Genomic DNA, 16,326 nt, shown 5'->3' with positions numbered 1-16,326 from the left:
AGTGTCTCTCCACTTAGAATAATGCAAAGTTGGAGGCTGGCTTGAGAAAAGAATAAGACCTCACACCTGATGGAGAGGCAAGTGAATGATGTGAATGAGTAGTGGGGGATTATGGGGTACTAAGGCTAGAAGTAAAAGGTACAGTCTGATCCACTTTCCTCCTTCATCATAACTTCAATAGGAAATAAGAGAAGTAGACACTGGTTTTTAGATTTTGCCTTCCTCCCTCTTTATGAAAGGATTAAGAGTATGTGCTTCTGAAAACAGAATCGCCTTGACTTTGGGAATAAGGAGAAAATAACTGACTCTAGTCTCCTGGTCTGTTTGGAGAGAGGGGCCAGCTGGCTTCTTAGAGCTGCTCCTTCAGGAGAAGCAGAAATCTGGTCCTTGTTTACTGAACTTATATGGATCAGCTTCTGCCTTCATCTCAGTGATAGAGACTGAGGTTAAAATCTAAGTCCTTGGCAGTGGTCCAGCAGAATGGAAGTAAGGGGAAACTCATGAGCTGAATAATGACCAAGTAAAAATGGCCATAGGAGCCTCAGCTAGGAAGCACCTTGAGTCCCATCAGCAAAGCTTCTTCCTGGCAGCACACTGTGGAAAGTGAGCAACCAAGCCAGAGCTTCACTGCATCCATCCACCTGAGTGCCATCACATATAAGCCAAAATAACTAAAAAGCACTATGCTAATGCCAAGTCATATTATATAAATCAACAATCATGATACTACTACATGAAAGATAACTGATATTACTTCTAGAGCTAGTCCTCACAACATCCCTGTGAAGTAGGGAAATGATAAGTTCCATTGAAGGGAGTCATTAACCAAGAGAGTAGCCCCTAGCCCCAATGGTGGAGTCTGTGTTGAGGAGCAAGGGTAAGAGGCCCTAAGATTCAGATTCCAGGTACTTCCAAGGTATCCATTAGAACCTTCTAGAGCCCTCATTCTGAATGAAGTTGGTCAGCCTTTCTTCGGTGTCTGGTTGTTTTGAGACGCTTGCAATTGCCAACCGGAAATTTTTCTAATATGAAATAGAGACACCGTTGAATGTAGCAACTTAAAGGATGGGCTTGCATCTAGCAGTCCCCATAATCAGATGCCTGAGTGAGGTCCTCTGATGTAAGAGGCAGCATGCAAAATTTTTAGAGAGGGGGTGGCTGCAATTTTAGACTGGGTTTTTTTTTTCTTTTCTTACCTACCTGTAAGATAGGCAAGATGGAAAAAATGGAAAATTCCTACTTAAAGTTGTTTTACCCCCTCTCTTTGATGCTTTATTGACAAATATACTAAAGTGCATATATATATATATATATATGTGTGTGTGTGTGTGTGTGTGTGTATATATATATATATATATATGTTTGTGTGTGCCTCTTTGTACACAGCGGGCAAGAATTAGTTGGTGAGGGTGGAGGATATGAAGGAAGAGAAGGGAGGTAGAATTTAACAGCCTCATTACAGCTACTCAGAGCCCAACAAAGACTCCCTATTTGGTCTTCTGAATTTCTTGCAGCAGCCAAACAATCCCATAATATTAAAAGCATTATTATTCAGCCTGGAGATGGGAATGCTTCGAAATTATTGTCTCTGTGCCTAACAGCTCACTAATCAAAGCTTTCATGCCTCATTTTGCACCCTGGGGAGAGTCTTCAGTCTCTTTTAGTTTCATCGTGGCCAGCATGACACACCACCCCTTGCAAGCCTGGGGTGACCTTTTATCTTGGTCAAGATCCAGATTTTCTTCTTAGCTCCAAATGCCCGTCCAAATTTTCTGCAGGTGATTTCCTCAGGATTTGTGCTTACGTTTTTTATATTGCTGACTGCTAGAAGGCTGAAATGTCAATTTTTACTTCTGCCACAGAACCATTGGTCCAATGGGGTTTTAAGCAGGGGAAAGAAACACATTTCTTAATAGATCTAAAAAGGGTGGTCAGGATTAACTAGACTGAGGAAAACGGAACTTGATTCTAGAAAACGTGTGATCCAGGGTAGTGATGCTGTTTCTGGTTTACTTCCTAGATACCTGTTGTCATGGTAATATTATCAATAATAGACAATCTGAAGGCTCTACTGATTTCGGAGTGGCTGTGTACTTTTTTCCCTTAGTTCTACATCATATAAACATGATCCCAAAGGATGTGCAAAATTCTCTAAAAAAGCATCTTGTTCAAGTAAATTGTCTATGTATAAGTTTGGTTCAATAAGAAAATATCTTAAACGCTTTTGTGATCTTATGGACCACATTATACAATTTGTGAAAACAGGTGGCTATCTTTTAAAATTTTTTCATGTTTATTTTTGAGAGAGGAAAAGAGAGAGGGAGAAAAAGCATGAGCTGGGGAAGGGCAGAGAGAGAGAGAGGGTGACAGAGGATCTGAAGCAGGCTCTGTGCTGTCCCCAGAGAGCCCAACGCAGGGCTCAAAGTCACAAACTGTGAGATCATGATCTGAGCCGAAGTCAGATGCTCAACCAACTGAGCAGTTGGCTATCTTTTTAAATCAAAAGTAAAATGTTTTCAAACAAGCAGTTATTTTATTTCAAATATTTTTTTTCTGAATTGTTTTATTTAGAAAATACTTGCCTTTGTATATACGACCTATTGTGAGCTGTGTACTCTTAGCTTTCTGCCTACGGCCTTCAGAAAATAATTATGACATCATTTTACTCTCTCAAGAGCAACTGATGGATTTTAGAGCACTTACAGCAAAAGTAAACAACAATAAAATCTTTCTGCTCCTATTACACTTTAAAAACTCAAGGATTTTAAATAGAAAATTTACAAGTAAGATACTCATTGAAGTACCAGATATGGGTAATCATCAATTTTGATGACTAGAAAAAAATTATTTACCAAGACAGACTACAACATGTATGTGATGTCCCAGATAATTCAGTTGGAAGGAATTATGAGATACAGTTTCTGGTTTCTCCACATACAAGTTTGCTTGAGAGCTATAATTAGAGAGAAGTATAACATTTTTCCTCCAATGTGTCACCAAGTATTTATGTAATCAACCAGAGGATGGCAATCTAGACCATGGAGAACAGATTTCAAGAGTTGATTCAAAGGTAATACAGAGACCAGAGAACCAAGGAACCAGTACCAAAGGCTACATTGTAATAGTAAAGAGTAGGCCCCAGTGGTGACTGGGAGCACACAGGCCAATTATTATCCAAAATAGGGGTGGAAGGTACAGTGATATATGTTGTGTGCCTACAATGTTTCTTTATAAACTTACAACATTTATATAAGGAAGATTGTATTATTCCCATACTACAGCTGGGGAACTTAGGCTCAGATATCTAATGATTTCTCAAAGGTCATTAAGATAGTAGGTGGAAGAGCCAGGACTAGAAATGAGGCCTGTCTGTACTGAGTGCATTACACTATTTCCACTATACCACAGGACTTCTTAAATCCAAAAACATAAAAGAAAGAAAAAGAGGTTGTAAGTGCTGAGTCACATGTGCACACTGATATCAAAGTTCATGGGGCAATTCTGCTCCTCAGTTATGCAGATCTGTAGGAGCACTCAGGTATCTGAGAATCGTGTGTAGGAGTAGCATTGAGACTTACCACTTGCATCTCCAAGCTGAAGATTTTTAGGGCTTTAATTAGAGTCAAAGGAGAAGGGAGAAAATCCCAGTAACTGAGTTACAAATTATTGATTTTTTATGATACTCTGTTGCCTGATGAAAAAGAGGTAGAGGGCATTCAATCACTGGGTGGGAAGTGGGACCCAAATTCTACAAATCTGTGATTTATAGGCTTCTTACTTTAGCAAAAAGGTTATATGGTAGCACCTCAATGAGGTTCTGGATAGATGTTGAAAGACTGGTTAAAAAGTGCACAAAAGGATTAGTAACCTTTTTAGGGAAGAATATTTGGATATCCAAAATATTTACTTGATTATTCTATATGATGTTGGAAGTAATTATATTTCTCAGAAATAACTGGTCTAGCATGTTTCTTGAATCAGGAAGCTGTACTTGTGGCCATTAGATGAATTCGACAATAATGCTGTATGTATGTATATGTATAATAATGTATAACAATGTATGCTTTATGTATGTATGCTTTATGTATAATAATGTTTTATGCATGAAAAGAATATTGCAGACCCAACATGGTTTACTTTAGTGGTTTTAGTGGCCTCTGGTAATACTCTTGAGATGTGGTGAGGATGGTCTACTCTTGGTCATGAAGCCATTCTTGATTGATTCTCCTGGTGAACAATGGCATACATATCTACAAAATAGGAGACTTGGGCTAAGGGTGTTGTCTGCCTATAGGATAAATTATTTATCTATACCCAAGTTTTCCAAAGTGTATTCCATTAAACAGTGGTTTTGTAGGATATTAACAGGTGTTATATGAGAAAAAAAAAAGTGTTTCTGTGGTTGAATTAAACTAGGAATCCTGAATTACCAAGCTCCTCAGGTTACTTTATTGCAGTACTTGCCAAGGTCTGTGTTATGCTAAAATATACTATAAATTTTCCTGAGCAGGACCATAATATGTAGGTTTGTATAAATTATTTGACCTTAAAAATCATTTTTCATGGACCATGTCATTGAACCCATGCCAGGAAACACTTGCCTAGACCAAGGCAAGAAGTTTGTATAAGGGAAGGACTTATGTACATGGTCAGTACTTGCAGGTATCAAACCAAATGGAGGCAACTAACCCAGGAACCAAGGCTGCAATCCTAGCTGTTTAGCAAAATTTGCTGCTAGACTTTTTTTTTTCTTTCTCTACCTGGTCTACTGTGTATTTCTATAAAGTTTAAGTCATGACCTATATACCACACTTCCAATCCACTAATTGTCTTTAAAAAGCAAACATACAAAGTCAGTCAGAGAAAGACAAATGCCATATGATTTCACTCATATGTGGAATTTAAGAAACAAAGCAGATGAACATAGGGGAAGGGAAGGAAAAATGAAATAAGTTAAAAACAGAGAAGGAGGGGGGCGCCTGGGTGGCTTGGTCGGTTAAGCGTCTGACTTCGGCTCAGGTCATGATCTCACGGTTCGTGAGTTCGAGCCCCGCATCGGGCTCTGTGCTGACAGCTCAGAGCCTGGAGCCTGTTTCAGATTCTGTGTCTCCCTCTCTCTCTGCCCCTCCCCTGTTCATGCTCTGTCTCTCTCGGTCTCAAAAATAAATAAACGTTAAAAAACAAACAAACAAACAAACAAACAGAGAAGGAGGCAAATCATAAGAGAATCCTAACTATAGAAAACAAACTGAGGGTTGCTGGAGGGGAGGTGGGTGGGGGAGGGGTTAAATGGGTGATGGGCATTAAGGAGGGCACGTGTTGGGATGAGCACTGGGTGTTATATGTAAGTGATGAATCACTAAATTCTACTCCTGAAACCAATACTACACTATGTTAACTAACTTCAATTAAATAAAATCTTGGAAGGAAAAAAAACCCATACAGACACACAAAATGATACATGAGTAGGTCTATCCCATGTCATAGATCTTCAGCTTCCTAAACTTCAAATCTTTTAGCATAATAATGGAGCCCATTTTCGATGTGGTTTTAGTTTACCATCCCCATTTCCCCAGATCTGGCCATTTTAAACTACTTACTATTCCTCAAACTCTCAATGTGCTTTTCTTATGTCTCTGTGCCTTTATTCAAACTGTGTGCTTTGCCTTGAATTCCCCTTCCCTTCTGTCTCATCCAACTTCTTCCTAGTAATTTCTTCTTATCCTTTAGGATGTATTATCACCATTTGTCTCCCTTTATTTAAATTTTTGAGGTCAGAGATTTGCTCCTCAAAATATCTACCATAGTGTCTGGCATAGAGTGGGCACTCAATAAGTATTTGCCAAATGGGGGCACCTGGGTGGCACAGTCGGTTAAGCATCTGACTCTTGATTTTGGCTCAGGTAATGATCTCTCGGTTCGTGAGCTCAAGCCCCATGTCTGGCCCTGCACTGTGAGGAACCTGCTTGGAATTCTCTCTCTCTCCCTCTCTCTGTCCCTCTCCCCCACTCATGCATGCTCATGTACATGGTCACTCTCACTGTTTCTCTCTCTCTCAACAATAAATAAATAATCTTAAAAAATAGTTTCCAAATGGATAAATAGATGAATGAATTGATGGAAAGATGAAAGGACTAGCTAGTTGGCTATTTGGAAGGATGAACAGATAAATAGATGGATGAATAAATGCTGTGAAACTTGTCTTCCAAAGACCCATGCCATGAATAGTGTTTCATCACTGGAATCACTCTCTTGCATCCAGAACATGTGATCCAGAAGCAGCAATTCAGGGCTGCTCTTGAGCATAGAGAATGACAAAAGAGCTGTCATCAAGACTGTCTTCAACACTGGAAACCACAAAGATGTTCATAGTGTACATGATGACATCAGATCATAGCCATGGGCTCCCTGAGCCATTTTTTCAACTAGAGAATCCTGGAGGTTGTTTAAAACCTGCAGAAATGCTAACAGTTTTGAGTCTCAGATGTAAAGTTCAGTCTTCTAGTAGGAAAGAGACTTCTCAAATATGCTAAAGTAACCTCTGAAGAAAATGTTGAACACTTTAGATTCTCACATGTTCCAGGTTTATTTTCCTCTTCTGGGTTTGGCTGCTACATGATATTCCTGAAAGGCCCACCATCTTCCATGGTCCAGGAAAAGAGGGAGTAAGCAGGTGCCAATGTCATTTATTAAAAACTGAGGACTCAAGAGTTGCAAAATGCAAAAAGAAAAATGTTTGGGGAGGAATAGGAGGTTTCAGTGAGAAGGAGGGGAGGGTTAGGAGATAAGATGGCAAGTCAGGGCAATTCTTTCTTTCTCATTACACCTTGGAAACTCTAAGTATATCCTTGGGAAGTATAGACAAAAGTGAGAGATGGCTGTGCACTTACTCTAATTATGGGCTGTGAAAAACCCACAGCTAATTCATCAGAGAGAAGGTCCTTTTCTGGAAAGTTATATTTATAAATATTTTCTTAGGCTAAAAGTAGGCAAGAGGTTTAGATTCTTGAAGCAGTTAGCAAAGTGCACTTTTCCAAAAGCAGCAATAAATGAACCAGGTTCAAAGAAAGGCCTATTCTAGTTGTTAATGGGCAGTTAGTTAATAGCCTGAAGGCAGTCTTTAAGAGATCCACCCTGAGAATCCAACCACCCTTGGAAACACCAAGAAATACCAAAAGCTGCTAAAAAAAAAAGGAGCAGTGAACTTGTAGATAGGCCTAGAAGCAAAAAGGAAAAAACTATGTGCTTTAAGTATCTCTGAGTTATGGAGATCCCATCACCAAACAGTAGATGAACACTACAGAGAAAGTCAGTTAGTGATCTTGAGGCCTCAAGACCAAGCAAGCATCAGCTGTAGTGTGCCAGCTTCTCTAAGATACAAGGATAACCCTTCTGCCCTCCACTCCTTCAATAATCTGTATATCCAGTATATTTTTGGACACATAATATACCTTACTTAGGTGTAATCTGAGGTAGCTAAAATTACTATTCAAGTCAAAATACTCAAGTTTAAACTATCTATACTTCTAAGGGCAATGGATACATAATCCACAAAAAGGCTAATAAGCTTTCTCTATGACTTTAGACATAGAATCACAAAATGGTAGTGCCATACAGGTCTTTGGTAAATCTCATTATCTCAATTTTATGATAGGAAAATTGAGTCTCAGAGGGGAGAAGGGACTGCCCAAGGCCATACTCCTAGTTCCCATTTCTGGCTACCATTTTGAGTTTACTGATGGGAAGAATAAAACAAAGTTATATGAATTTTCCTTCAATGTGATAAGAATGTCTATGCCAAAGCCAAATCTTATGAGAAGGGAAGTCTATTGCTAAAGTATTTAAAGAGCCACTCTGCATTTATGCTTTCTACAGTTTTTCCATTGTTTTGAGTAAAGATGTACTGTACACTGAATTTGCAAGTTAACCATAAACTTGAGAAGGGTTTGCAGCAGAGAATCAGGGAACATGGAAATAACTTTAGCAAAATGGAAAGGTTTGTTTTTCAAACAATGGTGTTTAAGTGGGTGAACACTTGGGATGTTACTGGCATGGTATTTGAATATATGATTCCTTATTTACTAGGATTGGCTTCCAAACAGGATTTTGATGGTACTTTTAGTTTGAGATGGTAAGAAGTTATTTCTGGTGATGTTCTGCCTGTTGTAATTGTTACATATTATAGGGCATGACAAGTAATTCAGGGTAAAAGCCAACTGGTAATTGCTTTAAACAGCTTACCATCTAAATTACTAGTGACCTCACTGTCATAGTAAGCCCTCACATTTGTCTAGCATGTTGTCATTTACCAAAGATGTTCACAGTCATCATGACTCTGTGAGTGGTATCTCTAAATTACAGATGAAGAAACTGAGGCCTAAAGGAAGCACTGTAAATAATGGAGCTGGGCCTTTAATTTAGGTCTGCCTGACTCCAAAGGTAAGACCATTTACACAATATCAAGAATCCTTGTATCTTGTAGACATTTCTTCAAGTTTGCCAGCCTGCACTCTGTTGCTTAGTATGGTGCTTCTAAATATCATAGAAATTGAACTGAAATGAAAGTCATTCACAGTACCTCTCATCTTCTTTTCATTGTGCTGACCAAGCCCATACAAATTTGAGCACACTATCCAATAAATCAATTTGAAAACTTACTGTACCACTCTCTCCATGAAATTTACAGATTTATGCCTGACTGATATATGAAGAAGTGAAACTATCTGGTATACAAAGACTCCTTTTCTTTTTTTTTTTTTTTGTACGTGTATGTCCATAGCATTTTTATTTGTAATGGGGAGAAAAAACAATGGAAACAAGTAACATATCCATCAATATGTGAACGAATAATTTACAGTATATCCATACTATGGATATACTACTCAGCAGTATCAAGGAATAAATTATTGATATATACAACAATGTGAATTTACCTCAAAATAGTTATGCTGATTAAATAAACTAGACAGCAGAAGTCATACTGTGTGTTTGTATTTATATAAAATTGTAGAAAAAAACCAAACAGAACTCCAGTGACAGAAATCAGATCAGTTGTCTAGAGGTGGGGTTGGGAAGCAGGGAAGGAAGAGAGAGAAACGAGTTAAAAAGAGGCATAAAACCATTTTGGAGGGTGATAGATATGTTCATTATCTTGACTGGAAGGTGTACAGATATGTCAAACTTATCAAATTGTACACTTTAAATATAGGAGTTTATCAGATGCACAGACTCCTTTTCAAAAAGGGTTCACTATAATCATGTCACAGACTACTTTATAATGGAGGATGTTGGCTGAAACATGAAACTAATTTTAAGATTTGGACCCAAATTTTATGAGAACTTTTGTTACCATTAACTTCACCTGCATCAAAGCAGACTTGCAATTCATATTATCAGATTGAAAAACAAGAGGTTCTCTACCTGGGAGTCCCTATCTCTTACACACAATGCGCAGAGGGCTAAATACTGAGAGATGATTGCATTAGGGGTTGTAACATTCATATGAAGAAAAATTCCCCTTATCAGTCCCTTTGTCATCTTTCCTGGCTTTCCTTCTGCATTTCTCCACCCCAGTCCTGCCTCTTCTTCCCCACCATAGACACAATTGTAGGATTTCTCTGGAGTATAATAAGCAAACAAGAACAAGGTTGGTCTTTCTCAGATATTTGAGTCTCATTTGATGTGGCTGCCTGGAAAATTACTCACAGAGCATCTGCTTGCCATGTCTGGGAGCACTAGCCACTATTTGAGATGGTTCTGTTACAACTATTTCAAATGGAACCTGAGTTATTTGTAGGACTTTTGTCTGTGTAAAGACTATTATTGGCCTGTAAAGGAGGGGAGGATACAGCTATCAATATGAAGACCCACACATAGAGAACAAGTTGGTTTATATAAAAACGTACATGGATAGAAGTATTGAGCACCTCACAGAAAGCCAGAGATGGACAAGTGCACTAAATTAGCTTTGAGAGGGGGAGGGGAAATGGCAGGATTCTAGGATCTTGGATTTTCCAAGCTGATAATGAGTAATCAGGTAGGAGGCTACAGTTGCAGGCATTCAGAAATGAGCTTGCTTTTCTTCAAGTCCCATTTCCAAATCAAAGTAGACTAATGAGCTTGCTTTTCTCATGAAAGGTGCTTCATTTTGGAAGCAGCAGGCAACAGAGAGTACCATGTCACTGTGCGGGTATATACATAAAGAAATGATGAATTTGGAGGGGGAAATATAAGTGTAAGCCAAGACTTTCTGGAATGGTGACAGTGCTCACAGTAGACACAGACTAGGGGACAGAGAGCCTTATGATGAAGGGCTGCCCTTGAAAAAGCTGCATCTTCCTTCTGTAAAGCTACAGTGCTATTGAAAAAATTATTTTGGAAATTATCAATAGATTTGCAAAGAAAAGGAAATGATTAAAAGCCCTGCTCAACCCTTGGACATATGGGATAGAAAACTGGCTCTGCTTGGCAGTCTAGTCATAGGCTCCAAAGAGAAGCAGCTTCTCATTCCAGATGGCCAGCCCTACAATATAGGAGTAGTTAGTTGAGGATATTCCTGGTTGTTCAGGGCCAGCCTGTGCCTGGGTCATCCTGCACCTGTGACTATTCTCAATTCCATAGTTCTCTCATCCTAGCCATCATTCAATAACACAAGGCCAGTATCACTGTGTCTTCTGACTCCACACTCACTCGTTCCCTGATGGGTCTTGATCCCTGCTTCACATCTTCTGCTCCTATGCTAAGCCCTAGAGTGGGGTGTGACATCATTAAGGATAAAGAAAGGCACTAGCTGGCTGATAGCCACATTGGATATGAAGGGGTCAGCCTGTATCTAGAGTATGGCTGGCCACCTAGGAAGCACCAAAGAGGAAAATCTGGTTCAAAGCGAGAACAAGAGAATGAGGGAAGGAAAGGGAGAAAGACAAAGAGAGAAAAGTATCATACCTCCCAGAGTCATTCCTGCCTCATAGCATTTCCGTAGGCGACAAGATGGACAATTTTTCCTTCGGAATTTATCGATGGTGCAATCATTTCTGCTGGCACACAGGTACTTCTGTTTCCCTAGGAGAACAAACAGAAGAGTAGACACCCTATTAATGCATTTCCAGAGTCTCTCTCCTTTGGTATTTCTAGGCAGAAAAGACATAAAGATAACCCTGCCAGATAAGAGAGGTGGACAGAGAATGGCCCTAAAGAATTTGATCACACAGAATTACACAGGCTAGTTTAATTATATGCTATATTGTTTGGTTTTCATAGGAGTTTTTAATCAATATGAACAATTGAGGTCCTGTTGATACTTCCCTTCATGATAAGAACTACGTAACATTTTTTTAAAATAAGACATTATTCCTTTACTGAAAGCCACGAACACCCATGGGAAAATGATCAATGGCAGAAATTACCACTCCTTTAGCATGGCACAGCAGAGACTTGGGCTTAGGCAATGTTTCTTCCTCCTGACCCCTGTATTCATGCAAAGGATCATACTCAAGCTAACAGAATGCTTATTTTTCATAATTAAAAAAAACAGGTAAAACTTCTATGAGAAAGAACTCCATGATATTTCTACTTGTTTTTAAATTGCTAGCTATCATATCCCCAATCCTGCAGGTTACAAAAACCAAACAGAGATAAAGCTCACTGCCTGTGAAGTGAATCACACCAGGCGAAGGGAAGTCTTCTGAAGCCAGTGGGGGGGGGGAGGATTGCTGTCATGTACACCTGGAGCTGTCACAGATACACAGAAACATATACATGTGTTCAGACTCAGAGATCTTCAGGATCACAGCCACTCAGATAAAGACATGGAGGTCCATTAAAAAATACATATTTTACTCAACATTTTGCCTCCTTGCTCCTAACATAGGCCTGGCATACAGTAGGCCCTCAAATAAATACTGACTGAATGAATACACAAATGGTGATCCACAGGTATACAGAGTAGCCAGCATAAACAGACAGACATACATATCCTGCTGCTCTGAAACATGCAAGACTTCTTTATGCAAGTCCTTCTCATTTACTGCTGTGCTTTAGTTTATGTGAGAGACTGTGATGTTAGGGAGGCTTCTTTTAGCAGAGGAGGCATATTTGTGGTAGGGAAAAAGAAGAAAAATTGAAGAGCAATTGCTATTTGATAGCGGAAGAAAAACACATAAATTTAGCTATACCTTGGCTTTTCCCTTCCTTTTCAGCATAAAATGTATATATCAGGCACAGAAAACACTGTATTATAGTAGGTTATTTTATGTAGGAGACTCACTAGTAGCCAGGTCAGCAAAATCTGCCTGTTCCTTCCTTCCTTCCTTCCTTCCTTCCTTCCTTCCTTCCTCTCCACCCTGTTACTCTCTCATTCCCTTCCCCTTGTTAAAGGACTCCAAATGTTGGGCTCGAAGGCACTATTAAAAACTACTCCAGTATAACCCTTTCATTCCAAGGATGAGTTCTGGGAATGTGACTTGCCTGAAGAATACTCAACTGGAGACCTATGAAGGAAGAATATTACTACTTAATAGGCACCTGCTATGAACCAAGCCTATGCTGGCAAGTTTGCATATGTCATTTATTTTTTAAATGTTTTATTTTTGAGAGAGAGAAAGGCAGAGTGTGAACAGGAGAGAGAGAGAGAGAGAGAGAGAGAGAGAGAGAGAGAGACATAGAATCCAAAGCAGACTCCAGGCTCTGAGCTGTCAGCACAGAGCCCAATGCAGGCCTTGAACCCACAAACTGCAAGATCATGACCTGAGCCGAAGTTGGGCGCTTAACCCACTGAGCTACCCAGGTGACCCTACATATCCCATTTAAATGAATAATCTCAGCAGTTCTTTGACATAGGTACTATCATTACTTTTACTTAACAGATGAGAAAACTAAGGCCTCTAAACAAGTACTCTTTCTACCATTTGTATTAACAGAACACATAATTTACTAACAGCTTTTTTCTGCTGCAAACTGCAGATTCTTATTTGTGCACAGAAAGGATGTTGCTGTGAGTGCCATTCAGTCATTGAGTATCAACTCCTAGAGGGGAGGCCCTGTATCCAATTCCAGTGGGTTCACTTCCAGTGCCATGGATGTTCTAGAATGGGGACATCCCCAGTTTTTGGTGCAGCTGCAATCCCGGTACTAGTTTGTCACATTAATTAGTAAAAATAGGGTCAAGTTATGAATACTTCTTTGAGGAATCTCTTCTTCCACAGGAAACTACTAGCTCCTGAACCCAAGTTTGCAAAGGAATGGTTACAGAGCCAAAGGATTAGGGCTCCCAGAGGAGTTCTAGATTCTGCTGCTAAAAGTAAACCATCCTGTGAATGAGGAAGATTACAGTGGAAAAAGTATGAATTTTTTTTTTCAATTTGAAACTCAGATCATCTCCCTAGCTATGGTTCATATTTTGTCCCAGAATGTCTCCTGGCCTAAAACACAGATATCCTTTATAATTTACCTGGGAATAAGTGCAAAGCCCAGTACAACCAATGCAATTGTGTATTAATTTAACATATATTGAGCATTTATTATGAGCCAGACACTGTACTCACTTTTGAGGTTACAGAGGAAAATCTCTGCTGAACAAAAATGTTTAAGTCCCAGATAACAGAGAAAGCACTAGGCTGGAAGTCATGAGATTTGAATCCTTGTTCAGTTTTATTACTAACTAACTATATGACCTTGCACAAGTCCTTTAGCCTCTCAGCTCCATTCATAATGTGATAAGTTGAACTGGAAAATCACTAAAATCTCTTCCAGCTCAAGGAGTCTTTTTTATTTTATTTTATTTTATTTTATTTTATTTTATTACTTTATTTTATTTTAATTCAAGTATAGTTCACATACAGTGTTACATTAGTTTCAGGTGTACAATAATACAGTAATTCAAGAATTCCATATCCAGCTCAAGGAGTCTTAAAAGATATCTGGATTTTATCCATAACATATTTGTAGAGTCTTTTATATAAACGTTACAAGTATTAACAATAAGCAAGAAATTAACCAAAATAATTACCTCTTCACCCTCAACTCCCTCCTTTTAGGATAGTAACTTGCTGTAACATTACCTTTTATATCTACAGTCATTTGATCTTTTCTCTTTGTTTTCTACAGCCCTTCAAAAAATCAAGGCAATTAACACAGTATTAGGCACTGCTATTGCAAGCCATATGCAACATATGTATAAACAACATTCTTACACATATGTGTGTACTCATGCATGTGTGAATGAATGTGTGTGTGTAAACCCACAATAAGGTGTAATCTTTGTGTATATGTGTGTGTGAACATATAAAGTATACAACATATTAAATCATATAAATGCATACATATGAAATATGTGTTTCTTTGAAGCAGAATAGTGACTCTAAAGTTTTAAATGATACTTAATGGTAACACAAGTGGTGAAGGTTCCCAAATATGGATATGGAAGGATTCTCCTAAAAATGGAACTGTAACTCATCTGTACAGTTTGGATTAGGAACAAAAATGGGATGGAAAAACCTCTCAAAGTTGTTTCCAATCTACTTCTCCTGCCTGAATTACCAACTTCCTCAAATGATAGCAGAACCAATGTATAATCACTGGGTTGCTATTACTTCTTTCCTATTTATCTTACTTTTCCAATATGGCTGAATTTTTCAGGGTTCTTAATAATAACAGTGAATTAAAATACAGTATGCAATAACATGTGTATTATACATATTTATTTATATATAATAAATATAAAACATATAATAACATAAAGTGACAATAAATTAAAGCATAATATAAAATATAGTAACATAAGATTAAAAATGTCTACCATTCGATTAGCTTACAAAAGTTAGTAACAATCTTGTACAAAGGAGTATAATAGGGATTATTGTATACATCATTCTATAGATGAATAAAATGATGCTCACTAAGATGAAACTGACCTGCTTGGCATCACAGTTAGTTTGCTCTAAATCACAGACCATGAGGCTATGAATCTTACAGATTGGAGACAATTTTAAATAGTATTTGGTCACAACACACCCACTCCTCTGTACAAGGCTTGAATTCCCTCTGTAATATCCCCGTAAAGATTGCCCCAATGTTTCCTGAATTGAAGCCCATTCCATTTCTGGACTCTGTTATAAGACTTTTCCTTCCAGGACACTCATGATTTATCTCCTTGTAGTTCTGACCCATTGGGTCTAATTGGAACGAACTCATCTTTGGGCTGTAAAGAATATTGGAAGCCTTATAACAAAATGTCCCTATGTGATGCCTGACTCTTCAGTTATGAAAACGGACACAAAGTATTGAAATCTCATGCCCCAAGCCACAGGAAATTGGTGGTAGAGCCAGAGAAAAATCTGGCAACTGCATCCAATGGAGATGTAGTGTGGGTGGGTGTAGCCTCAAGACAGAGCACCTGGGTTTTAGGTATCCTTGTTCATTGTTTAGTAAGTATATGGCCCTATGAATGCCTTCTTGGTATTCAGTTGACAGAAGTGTAAGTGTGATCTGGGTATGCTCCAAGGTGGTCCTAGAAAGTCCTCTATTACCATGCAGTAGCCTAGATGACTGAATAATAAACACAGACAACACAAATTCCTATCCATCTCCTCCTCCTCAGATTCTACAAATATTACACCTAGCTCTCCGAACACCAAGGGTATATCAACAACTAATAATGAGTCTCACAAAAAAATGCCATTGTGAAATTTTTGGCAAAATACAAAAAATCCTCTCTCATGTTGAAGGAGGTTAAGTTCACACTCTGGAATTGCAAACCAGTTGCATATTTAAGTACTTGATAAATCTCCTATTAGAACAGCTGCAAACACTTGACTACTATGAATGGTCACATAATGGGATAGCATGAGGTCTCTGCTTGCCATCTGGCTCTGAAACCCTTGACTGGCTGATGATGTTCTACATGTTTCTTCATGGTCCTTTTGTTCCATCATAAAGCTTAAGTATGATCCAAAACTCCAGCAAGAACAGAAGTCATGAGACCGCCTTCAGATATTGTCTCCATAGAATTCCCATTTCTATTGTTTTTTGTCATCCTCATAGGTGTTGCCATGCAGTGTGAGTTGAGGTCAATGTTTGATTAGGCCTCTTTCAATTTGTTCATTCTGAAAAATCCTACTTAAATCATATCAGTTAAAGCAGGGGGGGTTATCCATCACCTGAGGTATCATGCAAATGAGAGGATTGAATTGTCATGTTTATTATGAAGCTACAGAAAAGACTTAAGAACACAGGACTACTTATCCTTTATTTATTTATTTTTTACTGTTTTATTTATTTTTGACAGGAGAGAGAGAGAGAGAGAGAGAGAGAGAGAGAGAGAATGAGCAG

General features: G+C 38.5%; 1 protein-coding gene across 1 annotated transcript in view; it reads right to left on the bottom strand.

Moving 5' to 3' along the window:
* Positions 1–16,326, bottom strand: part of AR (androgen receptor) — a 187,496-nt gene that overhangs the window by 24,475 nt on the left and 146,695 nt on the right. Inside the window, exon 3 of the mRNA XM_049644662.1 lies at positions 10,945–11,061. Within this exon, the coding sequence (XP_049500619.1) occupies positions 10,945–11,061 (117 nt within the window). The remainder of the gene's footprint in view (positions 1–10,944; positions 11,062–16,326) is intronic.

This window comes from Panthera uncia, chromosome X, assembly GCF_023721935.1.
Source record: "Panthera uncia isolate 11264 chromosome X, Puncia_PCG_1.0, whole genome shotgun sequence".
Classification (NCBI taxonomy): Eukaryota; Metazoa; Chordata; class Mammalia; order Carnivora; family Felidae; genus Panthera; species Panthera uncia.
The sequence above is the reverse complement of the archived record's forward strand: the minus strand, read 5'-3'. Positions and strand labels throughout refer to the sequence as shown.